Genomic DNA, 21,046 nt, shown 5'->3' on the forward strand with positions numbered 1-21,046 from the left:
TCTCTACTTTTAATTGTCTTTTGCATACAAGCCTTTGTAAAAAAAAACAAACAAAAAACAATCCCAACACGATTTAATAATAACTATATTTTGTGATTAAAAGGGGGAAAAAATTTTTTTTTTTTTAAAAAGGAAGCGAAACATCTTTCAGGTAAAACTGTGTTGATTTTTATTGAAATGTCTTGTACATTTTCAGATGGGCAGAATCAGATTTCTTTCAGAATGGACTTGTGGCTTCTTGTTTAAACATTGCTGGGAAATCTAAAACTTCCTCGGTATTCCTTACTAAACCCCTCCACACTGATTCATATACTGTTTGTTCATTATATTCTGAATTAGCTCTTACAGGGAAGTTATGTGAAGTAGCCCTTTGTAGCTCTTAATTCTGGGAAATTATCACAACCAGGAAAAACAGTACAAATACCAGCCCTTTCCCCCACAGCGGGATGGACATTTTTCGGTTGTTGTGACACCTTGTAGATACAAGTGCTAATTATCTGTCCAAAATAAAAAGTTAAGGAGAGTTTGCTATAAACCCAAATTGATTCTGACAACCAACCCAAAGAGCCAGTCTACTGCAGAGACTGACTATCTGACAGAATGCCACAATCACATATAATGAAAAACAGGACAGAACAATATTCATTTTTGTGGGAAATGAAAATAAACAGTGCCCCCCCAAAACAAAGTACAGACTCTTGTCTGCGAAATATTTCACACGTCAACAGCACAATGACAAAGTTCCTCTTTTACATCCCTACATTTAAGGAAGTTTTATTTCAGTGAAAGAGAGACATCGCATAATCAATGACTTCTCAACATTAGCCCCAATCAGAAATTTGACTCCATGGAAGCATGACCAAAGAAACAAAAGGCAATTACATTTTTTGGCAAACATTCTAAAACAACTTAGTAAATAAAATTTCCCTCATTGAAATAATTTCATAGAAGCCATTCATCCAAATCTGTATCCATGTTGAAAAAGAAATGCTCCAACTCACACCTTTCATTGCTGTGTGGAGCTCCAACTGAGAATCAAACGCACTGACATCATAATACAGAGAAGTCCTCTGGTGGATGATAACATTTTGCTTCCTTTCAAACCTTTAAAAACAAAAAAACAAAACCTGTTTGCCGCTGGATAAAGCTCGAGAGGTTGGGAGGAAGGGGGAGGGGGGGGGGGGGGGGGTTATTCCTTTGCAGGGTCTAGAGAAGAACCAAATAAGGATCTTCCTTCTTTCTTCAGGTAGGATCAGGTACTCTTACTCCAGCCAGGTCGATCCTGAGTGTTCCTGGCCGGTTTTAAACATTATAGCAGCTTTTTTTTTGTTTGTTTTCTATATTTCTTCATTTCTTCTCCACATTTCTATTTTTCCTTTCATTCAACATAATACACATCCATACAACTACACTCACAATTTGTAACACTCCATCCAGACTTTACATCCCTTCCTCTCTCGATCACTGACATCTGCACACCACCCACCCGCTCTCACTCACACACACACACACACACACACACACACACACACACACACACACACACACACACACACACACACCTGTTTCTAGGCAGTTGTAGTTCCTTTGTACAGCCAGTGGACTCCAAGCCCCAGCTCGACATTTCCGAATGTAAACACCTTAAGGCATACATAATGCACTGTGAACATTAAATATTGTTTGGTGTGGGAAATACTGCCCCCTACTGACAGGGTGGGGGGAGGGGTTGGCTTACGCCAACGTTCAACACCATTTCATCATTGCAATTAAATTCACAACCCATGCACACAAACTGTTGCTTCTTAATCAGCTCAAGTGATTTCTTCTTCCTGTCTCATTTCCTTCCTCTTCAGCTTCAAATTCAGCTTCGGCAGCAATTTATTGAAGTGTGGTTATCCACTGCCGTTTGAAGTGATGAGAGGAAATGAGGCAAGACAGGCATCTTTGTCAGATGAGATGACAGATGGATCTGCGTTCAAAATGGCTTCACAAAGTCAAAACACATAAGGCCTGTGGTATTTTTTTTTTTTGCATTGTTTAAAAAACAAAATTAAACAATATATCATTTGCAGACTCTTACTTTGCACTACGAGTCACAAAATAAATAGATCTCCCTCTTTTTTGTTTTACTTAAATACATGTTAATATTATATCTGATGCTCAAAAATACTTTTGTCTGAAGAGAAAGTCCTTCAAAAGTTAGAGACAAACCCGCTCACACATGCAGACAGCCCCTTCCACTGGTCCAGTGGTGTCAAATCCACAGGAGAAGAAGAAGAAAAAAAAATACTGCAAAAGCAAAGGATTGATGGGTAAAGTCGAAAAGCAGGATTGCAGGCACCAATGAAGCCTGTGGAATCAAAGGTCAAAAAGAAAAGGAGGAATGAAGCAAGAAAACAGGAGAAGGAAAAATGGTAAGGAAAGTAGGGGAAGGAGCTGTTGCGAAGGCAGCAACTGAAGGGGTCTCAATAGCTAAGAGACAGCTGGACAGATGCTCTTGGTTTGACCCTCCATTCTCAATACTGATGAGTGAAGCTGTTCTCTACTGTGCCCTCAGGACCAGGCCTGGGCTCTGCGCTGGTCAAAATCAGCTATGAGCCGCTTGATGTGGGCCAGCTTGTTGTGCAGGTACTCGCAGCGCAGTTTCTCTTTGTGGTAGTTGGGGCTGTGCTATTTTTTTTTTTTTTTTTTTTTTTTAAAAGGGGGGAAAAAAAGAAAATGTCAGTTCAGCTGCACTCGGTTTGATTTTTTAAAGTGCAGAACAAATTACACATTTTGTTCATCCTTAAAATAAAAGAAGTCAACCTGCTAATGCTCTGTTATTTTCTGACCAATCGTGGCATGCACTCTTCCTTACAGAGCACTTCAGATTATGAGACTTTTAGGGCATCTTTCAAGAAACACTAAAAAGGTTAAAAGTTGTGATGAAAATGTTTAACTTTACTGTGGACATTTGTCTGTTTTGTTTCACTGACCACAATTCCAGTTTATCCGGATTTTACTCTGCATACTTCAGGCACTTTTGTTAAGAATTGGCAGAGAGTTCGCTTCAGAAAGCTCTCCTTTGACACCTTGTTCATGAACAAACACAGCAAAAAGGAAACAGTGCACTACCGTTGCCTGCACTAGCTAAACATGCCTGACATTCCTATACAAATCCATGAGGAGGTGCTTTGTCTTCCTGCTCAGAAATTAAGTTATCTCAGCATGCCGTCATGACTTCAGCACTTTCTCACAGCTGCCATTCCTTACCGGTATTTGTGACCATTCATATTTAGCCTGCTTTAATACATTTTATAGCCATATTGAGTTGATTGGTATGCAAAAGAGGAGTCAAAGAAATAATCAGGCTCTAAACTCTAATAAGTTCACAGTTCCGAATGGTCTTAGGACAGAAAGAGCTTCTGCACATGTCCAATTATGTAATAATTTTTATGCACATGGAATATAAAGCAACAATACTGCACTAATATTTGAAGGATTTAATATTTAACGTTAATGCACCTTTTCACATCAGTTAAAACACCGTGTCATTTACACAGGTGTGCACATACCACCCTGCCACCAGTACATATATGCGTAGTGTGTCTAATTCAGATCTTAAGAATGAGCGTGATTATGGAGTGTGACAACATTTTGGCCAAACTTAATGCAACAAACATTCAAAAAAGTAAAGACTTGGTTATAGAATTCACATTGTTTTTAGGTTATATCAGGGGAAAAGGCAGAAATGCACACAAAGACTTAAAATGATGACAGCCTGTGTAACTTACTTGTTTGATCTTTTTGTACTCTTTCACTATTTCTTCTTGCACCTTCTGTAAAGATGATTAAAGTCATTAGTTGTTCCCAATGGACGTCATGTATAAACATTACAAACACGTGTTCTTTCACTTTTTGTAGATAAATGAAATACTGACCCACCTACATTTACTTTAAGGAAATAAAAAACAAAAGCTCTGATAGCTGGGGACAAAAAGCAGGACCCTGAACCAAAGCACAGAATGAAACTATTAGCACTCTAAACAAATGTCTGTCGCCTGCTGGTTGCAGGTGTCTCTGGATTGAGGAGCAGCTGTGAAACTTTGACAACACTATTACTTTTTGTTGATTATGAATAAGCTGTCCATCATTACTGCCTCCTGTTTGTTTGACAGCAGTATACAAAGAGCCAGTTGTGAATGGTTAAAGGCCAAAGACTTCATTATATTCTGTCACAGCCAACAGGACCACAAATGTATAATAATGTAGAAAATGATTAAAACACACATTAAGAGAGAGAACAGCCTGTGTCACATTTCTATGATTGTGGTCTTTCTGCAGTCATCACCAGCATCATCGAAAATGTATCCAAGCAAAAAGTTTCAATATGACCTGATGCTCTTTGGTGCCAGGGGCCAACTTCCGACACTGGGCGTCCAACTGGGTAAAGCGGCGGGTGATGTTCTCCACGCGTCCATGCAACAGGCGGTACTCGTCATACTCTGCATTGAAATCGTCCTTGTAGCTTTGCCGCTGGTCGAGGGACACCAATGCTGTGTACTTCCTGTAAACAAAGGAAAATTAGATCCATTTTAAAGTGGTGACAAAGTAAGTTTTAATTTGAAATTTCAATCCAGAAAGAGCTGTTACAGACAACACCAATACCAGCACTGGACTATGAACATGCTCTTTCCAAACTTTATTTATTCTGAATGCACCTTTGAAAAGGTCATGCCATTTATAGACATATGGGAAGTTCAACATCTGTTGCACTTCTCCATTTCAAATGTGCTACGGATAAGATATTCCCTGAACTCATTACCACTGATGTGGAAAGTACAAAACAGTCCTTGTACAGCAATGAACAAAGAATACTAGCATGCACACTGAAACACATCTGTGTTTACAGCAGCATTTCACGTGTCCTAATTCTTGTCTACTCTAATTCACTTGTGTTTGTTCAAAACATCCTCTTTTGCAATTGTTTCACAATTTGTGGTGAGAAAAGAGGAAATCAAAAAAAAAAAAAAGAAAAAAAAAGACTGTTGATAATGGACCCTTTTAGAATTATAACAGTTACTTACAGGATATAGTCAGGTGTATCTATTTTGGATGAAAATTCAGTGGATTGGACTGGCCTCTCTTTGTCTGAAGAGTCTGAGGAGAGACAGCAATATGCAAGAATCTAAGTGCAGAATTTATAATGAACATTAAACATAAGCACCGCTGCTATGATGGAAAACTGTCTAACAACAGGATTTTATTTTTAACCATCTTGTTCTGATGTAAAGAATATGAACAGGTCTCTTTTAGTTGATCCCTGATGTTTCAACAGTAATGTAAATGTTTGTTGAATGATGACATTAACCCACAGCACAGGATTTTTCATTCAATATAATCAGGACCGAAAGGTACTGATGGACAGACATGCACTGCTTTTATAGGAAAAGACAAACCCATTTTTCTCATGAAATCAGTGGTGCAGCTGCTGAAAAAGCAAAGGCTGCTGCAAAGAAATGGAGGCCTGTAATGTAAAGGTTGTTGTCCTGTTTTCTGAGTTAAAGTGACAACATAAATTTTCCAGAACTGCAGGTATCTGATTCAGCGGTCCATACAAGAGATTCAGAAACGCACCTTGATCTTTGTGAGAACTTTTGCTGATAACTCTCCTGGTCTCTTCATCAGGGCTCTGCCTCTTCTTGGCTCTATGACTTTCTACAGCCTGCTCCACAACACCATGAGAACTACTGCCATCTCTTTCCTTTCGCTTCCCTTTCTCCCTTTCTCGATCCTTGTCTTTGTGCTTCTTAGACTTCTTTTTAACCTTCTTACTGGTGATGCTGGACAAGGGAGGGCTAGAAATGACAGTGGAGGTAACTGTGAGTGAGGTGCAAGGCGGAGGGCTGGGGGATGGTCTGGGACCGGGGTTAGGATGCTGATAGCGATCCTGCAGGGATCTATTGGACGAAAAGGACTTGGGTGAAGGATCTCTGCAGGAGGAACTCTGGTCCACGGGCAGGTCCTGGGTGCCACAGCCCTCTGGGGTGCTTGGTGAGTTGGTGTTAGAAGCTGGGCTAGGCTGCTGGTGAGAGGGGGCAGGTGGGTGGGATGAGATGGGGAGATGAGTGGGAGGGCCTGAGGTGACATTGGAGGGTAGGGATGAGCGTTTAGAGCTGAGGCTGCCCTCGTCCTCAAGGCGATCCGAGGAGGATGCGGCTGGCCCTCGATTACTGAGGTGGGAGATGCGGGCTTTCTTCGGTGCCAAAGGATCAATGAAATCAAAGTCTGGCTGACGCTTCTGCCAAAACCCCCCCCCCCAATGAAACCAACCACAGAATTTAGTCTGAAAAATCATATAACACCATGGGTTGAGCTTTAGAGAATTTTTGTTCAGGTACCTGAGGCGATGTGGGAGCGCTGTCTTTGGGAGAACCACTGGATGAGGTTGCAGTTATCTCATTAGGAAGACCTAATTTGCTATTGAAGAAAAGACAGAGTGTTATCAGTGGGGAACAGTCTAAGTGGCAAGAAAGGGCAACTTAGAGGGTAGCCTTCAACCATCATTACACTAAGACCTGCTAAAAATGTGGATTGGTCATATTCATGAGGCTTAATTTACATTTTTCCAATGCCACAACACAAGAAGGAGAAGAAATGGCTCTAAAACACAAATCTGTAGTGTAGCTAATGTCAAAATAAACCGTACCACAAGCTAGTCTAAACAGTGTCGATGTTTTCATAGAAGCTATAGCATGTACTGCAGGCTGTAGCCACACACCAAGATAACAGAACAGTGTGTTTTCTTCACTCTCTCACGAGTTTCAGCGTTTCATTCGTTCTTTTGGAAACTGTGCTCATGTATGTAAAACCACTTCTGCTTAAAGTGTAAACAGTGTTAGCCCAATTACACACCATAAAGAACAAATGCTTTATCACTACAGGCAAGCAGGAGACCATTTAGGAGCATAATTGAGGCTATATTTTGGGTCTTTTGCCATGTGACCAAATGACTGATGCTTCTATTCAAGCATGAGGATCTCTGCTCTGTATTTCACATCCTACCGTTCTGTACATTTCCTTTCAATATATCGACTGCTTTTAATTTAATCAAAGGCAACTCAAAATTAATCAGAATAAAAAGCTGAACTGGCTGCTTGTGTACCGAGTCAGGATCCGGTCAATCTGAGACTTCTCATCTTCTGAGTAACCAGGCCAGTCTCGCTGGACGTCACGGTATATGTAGTCCTTCAGAGAATATGCATTGTCTTTGGGATTCAGGTTTGCCACCTAATTTGCATAGAAACACACAGAGTTTCAAAGTTAAGTTGTGGCAGCAGGAATACTGGTATAGATACTTCGTACATCCTGTGCTGGCTAAACATCTGTGTATGTAAATACTGTTCAACGACTAACAGTCTCATTTCTCATGAATGAAGCATTAATAAAGTGAGCAGGATTTCATCAGGCAGATCTGCAAGCAACAATCTTGTTAGCCTTCTTAAACAGACAAATCTGTTCAAACTCATGCAACTCTCCTGTTGGGAAATACCTGCTGCAGGGCGGTCCCCAATGAGTTGCGATCCTTCTGGTTGATACCGTCACGCTGCAAACGTGCTAGCACTTCCAGCTTCTTGTAGGGCCTGAGTGCCAGCAGATGAATGATGCGGTCTCTGAACGGCCGCTGCGATACAGGGTTATTGGAAAGGCACTTACGAATAGTGTTGGCTGGGTTGATGGGTGTGGAGCGTTTACGCTCTGGGACCACTTCTGGGGTGGATAGTGCAGGCTTACGGATATGTACTTGCTTTCCTGCAAAACAGAAGGAAAATGGAAAGTTACGACTTCTCTTCTCGGCAGACTGGCTCATCACAGATGATTCTTTTACGCTGACAGATAAGAACTTCTGATTAACATCTCTTATTAAAAGTGGGTGTCAATTGCATCTACATTACACATACATTAGGACTGATCCAATGATTATAATAGTGAGAGCTTAAAGAAATGGATCAGGGTTTCCACCAGTGTATTACAATCCTGGCAATGTGCTTAGGCTAAATGGATCTATGCCAGACCTATGGACTGGGGATGGGGATATATATATATATATATATATATATTTTTTTTTTTTTTTTTTTAAAGGTATATTAAAGGACCAGGAATAACTTATACCATAATACTCTTTTACCTGTGTTCACTAATGGATTACAGTAGGCTAAATCCTCCACTGCTGTATGTGAATGACATTAACCAGGATTTGGTCACCTACACATGGGTTGAACCTTTCTGAGAGGAAATCATGTGAGAGTGTCAATGGCATGTAGGAAGACCAAAGAAGCTGAGCTGCTCAAGTCAAACCTTATTTCAAACTGACATTAGGAACTGTAACCACAGAATATAAGAGACACAATGAGTGCTTTTGTTATGTCAGTGACATTCACGATTTCAGTTTTTGAAACCAGTGACAATATGGTCTGATGTTAATGCCATTTCCAGTGAAAGTGTATGTGGCAAGAAAACTGACCATACCAAACTACATAACTACACTAAGCAGCTTAGAGAACCCATTTTAAAGTGTTGACGTTAAAGCCAGAGAAACCTTATTACTGAGCAATGTGCTTAATCATGGTGTCAACACTTCCCTGTATACCTCTTCATGGTCATTATGAAATTCTAAAGCTCTTTAAAAGATTAAGGTTAGGGAAAGGAAGAGAAAGGAAAAACTCCTCCCCTCCCTCCTCGTCAAAGAAAAGGAAAAAGACTCGCAAACAGTGACAGAGATCAGTGACAGATTCTAGCAGGCGTAATGCTTTTGCATCACATTTTTCTTCTTCAGAAAGAGATATTCTGTACAGACCATCTGTACATTTATTAAGAGTTACTGCTTTTAAATGCGACTGCAGAAGGCAGACAAAGATTAGGGAAAGTTAGAGGCTGCTATCTGAAACAAAAAGCCTGCGAAAACAAGAATCTAAAGGCCCCTGGCACATCTGTAAATATGATACTTACTTCAAACCAGGTGCTACAAACGACTGACCCACCCCCTTTTCTGTACATCATCTCGATTCCCAGTTTCTATGTGACAGTACATGCAAATATACAAATATATCCCCAGGGCTCAGAAAAATAAAAGGCTTTTAGACTACATCTACAGTAAATAGTGTACATTTTTAAATGCTTACTTGTATGTGTGAAAATAATGACATTTAAACCACAAACTGGGATTTGTAGCGATTTCTATAGTGAAATGGGACAGATATACTTTGCCCTCCTTTTCTTTTTTGGCAAGCAACAAAATTTCATCACAATTCAGATCAGGATAGAGATCAGAAAACTTAAAATAAATACAGAACAGGGCAACAGCTCTTTACCATGGGTTATAGTGAAATTTAAAATACTTGATTACTGTAGAAGATGAAGACAACAAAGTTGTCTTCTTAAATTTGCTGGCACCCAGGCGCGGCCTGTGAATGCAGTCTGGTTACATTGCTGAGTATCAACTCTCTGTGATCAGTCAAACTATCTTTTAACGTTGCATAAGCCAAAGTATTTGAATTTTACGCATTCTTTTTTTGTTGTCAGACATCTGAAAAGCAGGGAATACCTAATGTAGGCCTAGATTAGCTGCATGTACCAGCAGTCATTCTAAACATGCAGCAAGTTTAAGAGCAACAGCTATCTGTATATAAAACACTGTAACAACTATACATCCCTCATGTGTAAGGAAAACATGAAGACATAATTTGTTGAAAAGATAAATGTTAAACACAATAAAACAAAAGTAAAGCGTGTACTATGTGGCAAGCTATGCATTACTAAAACAGCATTAGCTTTATCTGCCACCATTTGTCATTATCAGACAGACTCCTAATCTGGAAAAAACTGAGACGGCAAAATAGCTTAGTCAGTCGCAATAATGGCTTTGAATAGAGTTAGTCTGTCAGCTTTCACCTATTCAGGCTCTCAAAAGAGGCAGAGTTTGAAAAGAGAGAAGAGGGGTTGTAAAGCCATGGTGACATGTGGGATCCACACCGCCCTTTGACTGCGGCAGTGGGAAATAAGCGAGATTGTAGGAAGGGTCTTACCTCTGTACTGACCACCAGGCTTGATGACTTTGGTCCCACGTTCTCGTGTGTCCTCCACAGCCTGGGTCATGCGCTCCCGGGTCACCTGGTAGGAGTCATTGGTGGCACACACTGTGACCTTGTCGTGTACTGTCGCCAACAATGCCAGGTGTGAGGCCCCTGAGCTAGAGACAAAGAGGGAGTGTGGAGGAGAAATGTAATGCAAGAGAGGGATTACCTTCCAGCAACGTGTGGTAAGAAAGTAACAGTTGATTCAGCTGACCAGCTATTAACACTACCTCGACGCATACTGATGGATGCACTCGAAGCTTCCCTGAGGGTTGTCCTTGCCCACATTAGACAGATAGAATTCAAAATTGTGGAAGGCGTCTGAAGAAGAGTCACTCTTGGGAATCTTAATGCGCTGTCAAATAATTCACATACATATTAAGTATAACACAAACAGTATAACAGTGTATTCAGCAGTAGAGCTATAGAGGATGATGTGAACAATTTAAGAGTTACGAGGAAACAGGACAACCCAAGTTCTTATCATCTAATGGGAGGTGAGCCATGCCATTATGGAGTACATACATCATACAAAAATATATATGAACCAATTATTAACTTGATATTTTATCGAGAGGAACATCAGAGGAAAACACACATTAAAAAAGAAAAAAAGAAGTGATCTTGCTTTATAAACAATTCCGTTTGAATCATTAAAATCATTAAATTGGCCATTTTGTATTGAATTTATATTTTATTACAAGTGCTAAAATGAGTTAATGCCAGAAATTGTTAAGTGGTTTTACTGATTTTAGGATCAATGAATACAACTGGCAAGCTTATTTTTATCAGTTAATGCAAGACTCACAACCTAAAATACAACCAGGTTTTTTGTTTTCCTTGTTGGACTTACCCCTTGTAGTCCCTTGAACTGTATCGTTGGCCGCAGAGAAGGAACATTCTGCAAATAATGGGAAACACACATATACTTTAACCCCTGAAACAAAAAATATATACAGACATAAATAAGCATTAAAAAACAAAAAACAAAACAGAAAATAAAGGCCTAGAATCTACACTACACTTTACTCCCAGTCCTCCTATAACATATGCTTCCATCATAATGCAGACAAATGCTGAATGCTTAACCACTTGCTCTGCATGTTTGTTTAAAGGCTACATTTAAAAACATGCTGCTAGGACTATAGCTGACAGCCAGCTGATATCTGACGAGCACGTGCCTTCTTTGTCTGTGGGAGAGCAAGTAACTAGGTCATAATCAGTATTCATGATGCAAAAGAGAAAAAATGAAGAGGCAGCACAGCAAAGATAATCCCTGTCAATCACGCAACTGGGAACTTGTTAACAGCGCTGTGTCTGATGCAGTGCTGCTGCTGATCTTCAGATTATTTCACCAATTAACCAACTGGTTGTTTGGTCAGTAAATTATCAGACAAATAGTGTGAAGCCTCACATTTCCAAAGCTCAAAGCACATCGGTCTGGCCAGAGCTATTTAAACAGTCACCCAATTATTGCAGTTTTCCTTGTATGGACAGCTTGCATGTTTTTTTCTGAAGCCATGGGTGATTTGCAGCATATAATGCTCAGCGAGCCACTTAAAGACAATCTTTACCTGAGGGCCGAGAGAGAGAGAGAGAGAGAGCGAGAGAGAGAGGCTATATAAATCAAAATGACCTGTGTCTTTAAGTGGTAGGTGAAATGATTTGTTTTGACACTAAAAACAAACCAGATATTTTTAAATAGTAGATTTCTAAATCTCTTTTATTTACATTTGTGCCAGTGGCTACTTGAAATAAGAGTGACAGCCACAAATATGTGGTGGCTGCTCTTCAGCGGTATACAATAAGCTGGGAGAAGCACATGACTCCCAGTTTCTTCACCCGGCTTAAGTACACAGAAGAACCAGTCAGCTAGACTTGTGAACTAGTCTGAGTGGGAGGTATGCGCATTTTAACAGATTCTCCACGTTGCTGAGTCTTCCTAAAGCGACTCAAGAAGTAGGTGACTGGATAAAATGGGCACTTTTTTTTTTTTAAACATTGAAATAAATATGTCATGGTTGTAAAAGCTGTGCTACTCCAAGCCATACTCCCTCCTCCCCCCACTCGCACCGTTCTGATCACATTTCACATCACCACAGAAAGACAAAGATAGCCGGCTTCCAGAGTTCGATGACTGGGTTAGCTACAGCACACATTACCGAGAGGGAGAGAGAAACAAAAAGCAGGCAGTTTTTGGCTGCTCAGTCAGCAAGAGATTGCAGGCTGCTGTTCAGTGCAGAGAACAGACCAACATTACCACATCCAATAAGGTTGTAGCACGGGCTGTCACAAAAGAATTCCCTCAACTAAGTGATAACGCAGCCTGCCAGCTGTCACAAAACCGTGTGAATAATCATTTTGGATTTTGCTTTATATCCACATTTTATAAACACATATATTTGCAAGAGGAATTCTCACGGGGCTGACAATAAGCCAAAGCTTATCATACAAGAATGTATACAATGTGTGGCTGGCAGACGGACAGGTAAGTGTATATGCAATAAAATGATAAAGTCTCAGAAACCTCAGCACACTATAGCCTACTAGCAAGCTATAATGTATCATCCCTGAGTGGAGACCTAGACCTGGCCAGTGTGTTACGTAACAGCGTTGTTGTTGGCAGAGAAAAGTCAGGTAACCTGGCTTTAGGCCTCCTTATTCAAGACTGCAGAGGTTCAGATTAGTCCACCTGCATTCACCTCAACAAGATTACACCATTCGTACGGTTCAAGATTAACAAGTTATATTTAATCGGCACAGGCATGCAGTGATCCAGAGCAAACAGTAGTTTTAAAAGCACTACTTTGTGTTACAGCACACTGGCTTGAATTAGTTCAGAAAGAGTATGGAAATACATTACATTAATGCAAAAAAAAAAAAAAGAAAAAAAAAAGAGAAAAGGACAAAAATAAGCTGTTCTTCTTGCTTTCCTTTCATTTTTTTAAGGTCTTGTATTAGACATATTTATAAATGCTGGCTCATTCTTCTCAGTGAAGCTTGATGCCAACTAGAAAAAGATATATATTGAATGAATTAAGAAAGAGAGAAAGAAAGAAACTCAATAAATAAATATTTGTCCTATGAAAACCTTGGAGATGCTTGCTCAGTTGTATCTCTAGCTAGTGTTGGACTGCAACAGATTATAACAAAGTTAAACAGTTAAAAAAGGGCGAGCCTGACTAGGAGCTCCATATCCCTGCCAGGTTTTTGTTAGGTTTTGCCAGCTGGCTAAATCTAAACATATGGCAAGCTAACCAGTCATCGACATGCTTCAAACGGCACGAACCTGTGATCAAAGTTAGATTATCACTCATTTATTGCTATGTTTCCACTCCTGCTCTTAATATATAACGTCGTCGAAAAAAAAGTTCAGGTTACTTGACTGCGATTTAATATTTTAATGTTAAAACGCTATGCTCATGAAGCTTGTCTAGTGTATTCGTCGATATGAGCCTACCACTTTCCTAATTTGGTAAGCAACATTAGTTTGGCAAGAAAAAAAATGGACTAGGTTGGTCAGCACAACATAATAACGTAGAGCTAGCGTTAGCTAATCAGCGTCCAGCTCAACCAACAGGTTTTTACGTTAAATCATATTTGTCAGTTCGTAAAACCTGGCTAGAATATAAGACCAAGGTCTCATTTATCTTCTGCCGTTGATTACTTTCACGACACCCAACTAATGTGATCAAAAAACCCAGCTGAAACTCGCTCTGTCAACAGCTTAGCTAACTTTGTAGCTTTTAGCTATGCGTGGCAGTTGGGACTTCCTAGCTGATCCGAGCAGTGTCAGTTTGAGTCCTTATTCTTGAAATACACGGCGTTTTACTCACCGTACAGTTTTGGTAGGTCTCTATCGCCCTCAGTGCTGTCTCGGTTAACTTTACATGTAATACAGTGACTCTTTCTGCGCTTTGTTGGCCACAATTTAATCCGTATCTCCCATCCACGGAGAGCGCCGCCATCTTTACCAGCCCTCCACCATCGTCCCTCTGAAGGCTGGAGCATTTAGCAGTCCAAGCTCACTGTTCGCACTCTGACGGGGAGGGATTACGCTTACTGCCCTCAGGACTCACACCTCTGTATGTCTTCACTTGTCAGCTTGCTATTTTTTCCTTCTTCAACTTTTACCACAGCGACTTTTAAGTACGTCGTAAAGATATATATGGTTTTTTTTTAAGACTTTTGGGCATTAATAATATATTAAGCATTTCTTCTATAACTTAGATATGATTAGCAGCCTAATTCACAGCTGTATCTTGCTATGTGTTTAATAAAACGAGACTGCAGGAATTGCTTATTACTATAAGAGGAAAAATTACTAGTTAGTAATCCCCCTTCTGTGTAAGCCAATAACCTCTTTCAGCTGCGCATTCTTCCTCTGCCTGCTGTGTTTTGCTGACACGGTGAAACTGATTCTAACCTGCCGAAACTGTGAAAGGTAGCTGCTGGAGCAACATACAGTCTACAACAAGTACCTTTCCTTTCAAATAAGTTTTTTACCACTGTTATCCTGAATTTCAGTTACTTTTGGACCTCTCTGAACTATAAACACCCATACTGGCCTATAGCTTGATAGTATTTTATATGGTGCCTTTAATGATATGGCATATAAGATAACATCAGCACAAGTTTTCACCCCCCTGTAAGCTGGACGACTATCTCCCAGTGTCAGTCCCCTGGAATGGTGATTATTGGCTTAGCCCCAGGCAGGGTGGGGAAAAGCTTGTGTGAATCAAGCAGATTATCATGGCTCTTTACCCCACCCTTCCCCTTGAGTAGTTACACACACTTGCATGCATGCCCACACACAAACATATTGAGAACTTATACATCAGCGCACTGACAAAGTAACTCTTTTCATTTCTCTAGAAAACATATGCACATATAAAGTTTATTTAAACATGATTTCAACAGTGTGCTCATTAATACCACTGACTGTAAGCTACCTTTATCTGCTTGACAATAGTGAAACACAACCCTGGCTGGGAGGAAAGCTGTACTTCATAAGCATTACATAACCTGTTCTGTGGCTTCTCTTGGATCAAATACATGCAAATATGAAGTGTGAGGTCGTTTCAACTCAAGTCGTGCTCTACTTTATCTGATGGGTTGCCTGGTGTGCAAACAATTAAACAAAGATAGGACTCCTTGATTTTAAAGCTTCTGTGTTTACAGAGGTGTCAAGTGTCGCCTGGTAGAAGCTTAGGAATACCTAAAAATTACACACCCATTGTTTTCAGGTTAAACATTAAACACGTGATGCTTAAGTTTGTTACCTGGAGCACAAAAACAGTTTAAACTGAGCTGAGTGTTGATATTAATGAATGCATGATTTGACCAGTCAGGCTTCAGTTTTGATGCCAAACAGAGGTTTTAGTGAGTGGAGTCTGAAGAGTGATGAAGATGCACTTATTCTACTTAGATCAAAGGGTTTACATTTAGAGGTATGATTCCTCAGCCTTTGAATACTCCTTCTTACATGTTCTTTTACTATATCAATAATGAAGAAAACTCCATCCAGTATGTTAACAGACATTAAACTCCACAGAGTTTTCATATACATTAATGTGAACGAGAAGTATCAGCTTCTGTCATGCTGTTGTGTCTGTGGTTATATTTTAAGAAGTAGTGCAATATTGTTAGTGCTTGGAACTATTTATCACACTTTCTATAAACACTGCCAATAGTGTGGACAATGTGTTTTCTTTAAAAAGCTGCGTATAAAAGTATCAACAGCTTTTGTTGCAGAGAAGCTAATTGATCACATAAACTGCAAGCTTGTTCATTCTCCAGCTGCTGGTTAGTGTGATGCTCTTCGACATCATGTATAACTTGCCTCGGCCTGTTGGAATATCATTTCAACAAAATGAAGTATTTCTCCACCTGGAGACCTAAGCTGTTAAAGCTCTAATTTTTATATGTGAAAGATTTTGTTGCACCATCATCACCGGTGTTCTCCGACACTTTAACCTACTTCTTCAGTGAACTGTAGTTGAGACTAATAGGCAGGCAGAGGTACAGTGCCTCATAGCAACATCCTGGACTGGATTTTATCCAGATGCTTCAAGATTTCTCCTTTAGCACAGACACGTGTAGGCGGGGTGAGCTGTAGGCTTCAAACGGCCTCTTGGTTTCACATGTCTGTTTATGTGGATACAATGTGGATACCAAATCACACATGTCAATTATTTAGCTGTATTATTTATTTATTTAGTCTTTAAATAAATAAATAATATTTATTTATTTATTTAATAAGGGCAGACGTGGCTACAACTGTAGCTTGCCTCCACCAGTGTGTGAATGTGAGAATGAATGAATAATGGAATTGTACAGCGCTTTGAGGTTCTTGAAAAGCGCTCTGTAAATGCAGTCCATTATTATTATTATTTATGCACACTTCCCAGGCTATCCCTGCAATAAAAATGTGCAGGAATGGTATACAGCAAGAGTAACCTCATACTTCACCATTAAGCCACTCACCAAAGTCATTTTAGAGATAACTGATCAAAGCCTGTTTTACATTGAAATAAGGGAAGCCAAAGAAATTCAAGCCACTGATGACTCTTTAACATTTCAACAGGTAATTTTGCATTTGTGTACAGCCCACTCAAGGAAGTATATGAGTTTGAACCCTATTCTATATAATAAGAATTGAAGGAATCACCCTTGTCCTATTCATCCAGCACAACAGATTTATCTGTCAGCAAAGTAAGATTTGATATTCAGATTAATATCTTCTCACATCACTGATTTCTGTGTTGTCTCTTTTTTGCTTTAGGTTATGCTGCTCCTGGAAATATGCTCTCTTTGACCACCACTAAACCTGCTTTAACCTGCTTTGCATAGTGGAATGAAAAAGGGGCACTGATCATGGATCAGACTGACAGAATAAAGGTAAACTAAGCAACATACCCTTTATACTGTTGGTAACAAAGGTTTTCAAAGCAGGTGTTCAAAGCAAGGGAGTGGTTTCACAGGCTGATCTATAGTTCTGGTGACTGCTGATCTAATTAAAGAAATACAGATTCATAAAATCCATGTCTTTCCCCCTTTTTATAGCCAAAGAAGAAATAGGTTTCCATTGTAACAGCCACAGTGATAGTGGCTTCAAAAAAGATAAAAAAAAATACTCAAGATGTTTTTTTTTTCTCAGTACATTAATTTGACTACTTAGATGTAAGGCACAGTCAGTCTGTCTTAGTGAAACTAGCCCCAGATGTTGAGGAACTCTGCACACGGAAATCACTTTGTGTTCTGTGCATTTGTCGATATGTGAAAGCAGGGTGTTATGAGACAGAAAGTCCACTGAGTAATTCTGTTCCAATTTGAATACCAGTAATGAGTCAAAAAACATGCAGGTAGCAAGCCGTGATGGCTTGTATTGCAGGATTATTTGAAATCCACCTTCAACTTCACTCCACGTGGCGGTCTGGCCCCGAGGACAGATTCTGTTGGCAGTGAGAAGAAAACATCTGCTGCTGTTTAAGCCTCCCATTAAAACACAGCACACATGGAAAAGAAAGCAAAGTGAGAATGTGGGTGTATGTTTGTGCGTGTGTGTGTGTGTGTGTGTGTGTGTGTGTGTGTGTGTGTGTGTGTGTGTGTGTGTGTGTGTGTGTGTGTGTGTGTGTGTGTGTGTGTGTGTGTGTGTGAATGAGAGAGAGCGAGAAAGGCCAAGGCACAGACAACACAAAACAACCACCATCAGGTCGTTTGAGTTTGCTTTTTACTCCAAGTCATAAACCAGCTTATAGTGGAAACTATTCAGTACATCCTGAAACATTTTCAAAAACATTTACTCTCACAAAGCTCAAATTTAGACACGTGCAATCTGGGCAGACAGCATCCTGTTGTGTCCATTTTCAGCCACCTGGTCTTTAAAAACCTTGAAACAGCAGCTCTTCTCGTTAATGATTGGCCACTGTGGGGAAAAGAGTGCACTTACTCTGTTGACTCTTATCGCTGCTGACCACAAAGCCAATGGAGCAGTATCTCTGAGGCTGACATTAATGGAGTAGACAGGACTTTCCTTTTAAAGAGACAGGTCAATTTCTTTTTGTCTGCTCTGGCAGAGATAGGAGGTGCAGGGGATCGTTCCCCCAAATGGATCTTTAATTCAGTGCAGATTGCGCAGTTTGCTCTGGTGTGATTGCAGGCTGCATTTATTGGCCTATAGAACAAACAGTTAAATGGAAATTGTGACGTTAACTGCAGTATGTGCCCCTCCGTTATCTTTTCTTTCCATCATCTGTCCTGTCATAACAGCACAGTCAGATATAACAATAGAAACAGTCCTCTGTGTAGATTTATGGGTCTTTTTTTTTCATTTAAAAAAAAATCAACATTTGTGTTCTTCTCTCTGCTTATCATTATAAGACTCACATTGCCTTCCCAAGGACAGCAGCCTATGTACAGGCACTTGAGCAGACAGGTCAGAATCCCACCAGCTGTACTCTGGGGACAGCACGCAGGTCGGCCTGTGGTCAATCAGGTATCGGTTCAGGTAGCTCTCCTCTAGGCCCCTGGCTGTTATCCCATCAGCGTGGTCCTGAAGAATGAGCAAAGAACAAGCGAGAGCAAGTTTGTACATCTCAGATACCGCCCCGCCATAAAACTCAGAGGTGTAGTAAAAGTCTCCTTCATCCTCCTCCACGTAAGCTGATGAGCCTTCATCATCCTCATAAGGGAAAGCATTTCTTGGCATCCCATAGAGTTCTGGGTGCAGTGTAGCCACCAGGTCTCCAAGGATTTCCGCTCTAACAGGAGCAACAAACTCCTGGTCAACATCAGCACAGAAGATGTAATCAGTCTCACTGTCAATTGATTTTCGGATGGCATCACCAAGAAGGGTCATTCGACGATGAGCCAGCCTTTCCCACCCGGGCAGCTCGGCAATAGGAACCACCTTCATCTCTCGTTCAGGCCCCAGCTTGACGGGGGGATCCAGAGAGCGGGGATTATCTGTGAGGATGTAGTATGTGACTACTTGACCAGGAAGAAAGTAGGTTTCAGCCGAGTACAGGAAACGCCTGATGAACTGGGCATAAGTCCCCACCACAAAGGCCAGCAGACCAATGCGCATTTCCCGTTGTGCAAATTTAGCCCTGCACGATGCCGAGTGGCGGCTGTCACCCCACACCAAGGGAGCACCCCATGGCGTCTCTGCAGGAGTCTGCGATTCTGCTCCCTTGTGCACCTCCATGTCTGTCACTTTTCTCCCCCTGTCCATTTCCAAGGGATGAAATATAGGGTGAGCTGGGTGCACTCTGGCAGCAGCTCTGCTGCCATGAAGGTAGTCTGAGGAGGAAACACCAGACGCTTATTTGTGCAGTGCAAACTGATCTTATATACTTCTACTTTGTAACTTGTACTATGCGCAAAATATTTAGAGGAGATGATTCATAGCAATCTGTCCCAAGTGAAGCCAAAAGCAAAAAAATAAACATTTTTCTGTGGAAATTAATTAAAAGCGTGTGTTTTACTGAGCACATGACTCAGCTGAGGTTTTTTACTGTGTACTCTTCTAGGTGTATGCAGTGACACAAAGGGGTAGAACAGAACACATTATTCTGTACACTTACATATGATAAGAGACAGGAGAAAACAGCACAGGACTAGTTGTATTCTGCTCACTCTGATTGGTCCTGCTTGAAAGGCAAACACACAGATGCAAAGAAAGACTGACATTACATGGGACTGCACGAGATAAAACTAACATTTTTCTGTATCGCATGATAGGTTTAAAAAACTGCAAGTTTTTTATGTCTGTTCTTCTTTCTGCTTGATTCAATGTGAGTCTCTTCATCTTAAAAGTAATCCAGTTTTAGCGTACATAAATACAGCACAAATCAATCAGGCGTAAACAACCAGATTTGACATCAGTCGAAGAGGTGGAGCAGTGGTCATAGATATTGCACTAACCTGATGACGCCTTGCAGAAAGGGAACAGTGCCATACTGTGACCTGCTGGTGGTAAAACACGCAGAGCCTTTCCCGAAGGCACTATTTTTTTGCTCCTCTGTTTGTGTTTCTCTGTTGCTCACTCTGTCTCTTCCTGGAAATCTACTGTTTAACTCAGTTTTTCCACCAGGACTTTTTTTCGGGGTCAGTTTTCCCACATCTTCCCTATGGTTTGTATTTTTCTCTCGCTGCGTTTATAATATTTTCCTCTCCTTTTTCTTCACATACCTTTCTTCATCTCCCCCCTCTCACATTCTTCTTCAGGCTTTTTGCAGTATTCACTTCTGGAGAAAAACCAAAGTAGCCAGATGTGAAGGGAAAAGAGGGAAATGGGAGGAGATGAGGGGAGGAGAGTAAGACATAACAGGGCAAGAAAACCATTAAAAGGTAGTGTTACACCCACACTTCTTTCCTTCTTCCCCTCTGTTTAGACAGTACAGGATACTCAAAATAGAAGGACAACTTCCTCAAATTCATTTTTAAATCTCAAGATTTGCACAGATAAGTCATACAGCAGGCATCAGGCATTTTTTCCTTATCCTTTCTCCTTCTGCTCCACAAGGTGGCACTATTCAATATCAAATCCAGTGACAGAAGCTGCTCTAACTGCTTGTTGCATTGTTGCAACAAGTATCATACAATAAGACAAAACATTGTCACTCTCACATGAAAAAAAAAGCAATTAAAGAGGGTTATTATAAAGTAACTGAAGCAAATATTTGAATGTTTATGGGTTTAATGCATGTTTATGAGGTTTAAAACACATCTGGACAGTGTACATATGCAGCTCAGTGGCCCCATTTCAGTGCAAATTAACAAAATAGAACTTATTAGGACAATTAGTACTTCTATTTAATTTAAAAGAAATTGTAGATTTTAGACAGACAGTGCATGAAAATCTCATTTCCTTCAGATTTTCTATTCTCAGCAAGTTGTAATTTCAGTGCGAGGTGTCAATGCAGGGCTTT

General features: G+C 40.4%; 2 protein-coding genes and 1 long non-coding RNA gene across 6 annotated transcripts; 1 reads left to right on the plus strand and 2 right to left on the minus strand.

Annotated features, from left to right (window-relative positions):
* Nucleotides 1–758: 758 nt before the first annotated feature.
* ell2 (elongation factor for RNA polymerase II 2) lies at nt 759–14,177 on the minus strand. 2 transcript variants are annotated; one of them, XM_026168560.2, is made up of 12 exons: nt 13,949–14,175; nt 10,966–11,013; nt 10,343–10,467; nt 10,065–10,228; nt 7,532–7,791; nt 7,145–7,269; nt 6,381–6,459; nt 5,617–6,280; nt 5,067–5,139; nt 4,375–4,546; nt 3,774–3,818; nt 759–2,670 (listed from the first exon to the last, which is right to left on the minus strand). In XM_026168560.2, the coding sequence occupies exons 1-12, from the start codon at nt 14,078–14,080 to the stop codon at nt 2,554–2,556; spliced, it is 2,004 nt and encodes a 667-aa protein (XP_026024345.1). In that variant the 5' UTR covers nt 14,081–14,175; the 3' UTR covers nt 759–2,553. The 2 variants fall into 2 exon arrangements, 1 of the variants encoding a protein (XP_026024345.1); XR_013909296.1 differs by having other exon boundaries at nt 2,644–2,670; nt 3,925–4,546; nt 13,949–14,177.
* Nucleotides 14,067–17,152, plus strand: LOC113022781 (uncharacterized). Its single transcript, XR_003272450.2, has 2 exons — nt 14,067–14,197; nt 16,897–17,152. It is a non-coding gene; the product is annotated as an uncharacterized LOC113022781 (long non-coding RNA).
* Nucleotides 17,153–17,464: 312 nt separating this feature from the next.
* On the minus strand, nt 17,465–20,379 carry LOC113022780 (globoside alpha-1,3-N-acetylgalactosaminyltransferase 1-like). 3 transcript variants are annotated; one of them, XM_080301963.1, is made up of 4 exons: nt 20,040–20,373; nt 19,700–19,765; nt 18,501–19,415; nt 17,465–17,566 (listed from the first exon to the last, which is right to left on the minus strand). In XM_080301963.1, coding segments are annotated over exons 1-4 (1,017 nt in total). In that variant the 5' UTR covers nt 20,074–20,373; the 3' UTR covers nt 17,465–17,564. The 3 variants fall into 3 exon arrangements, with proteins under 3 accessions (XP_080158089.1, XP_026024346.1, XP_026024348.1); XM_026168561.2 differs by lacking the exon at nt 17,465–17,566 and having other exon boundaries at nt 17,828–19,415; nt 20,040–20,379; XM_026168563.2 differs by lacking the exon at nt 17,465–17,566 and having other exon boundaries at nt 17,828–19,415; nt 19,700–19,762.
* Between the last annotated feature and the right edge of the window lie 667 nt (nt 20,380–21,046).

Source organism: Astatotilapia calliptera, chromosome 5 (assembly GCF_964374335.1).
Source record: "Astatotilapia calliptera chromosome 5, fAstCal68.1, whole genome shotgun sequence".
NCBI classification, from domain to species: Eukaryota; Metazoa; Chordata; class Actinopteri; order Cichliformes; family Cichlidae; genus Astatotilapia; species Astatotilapia calliptera.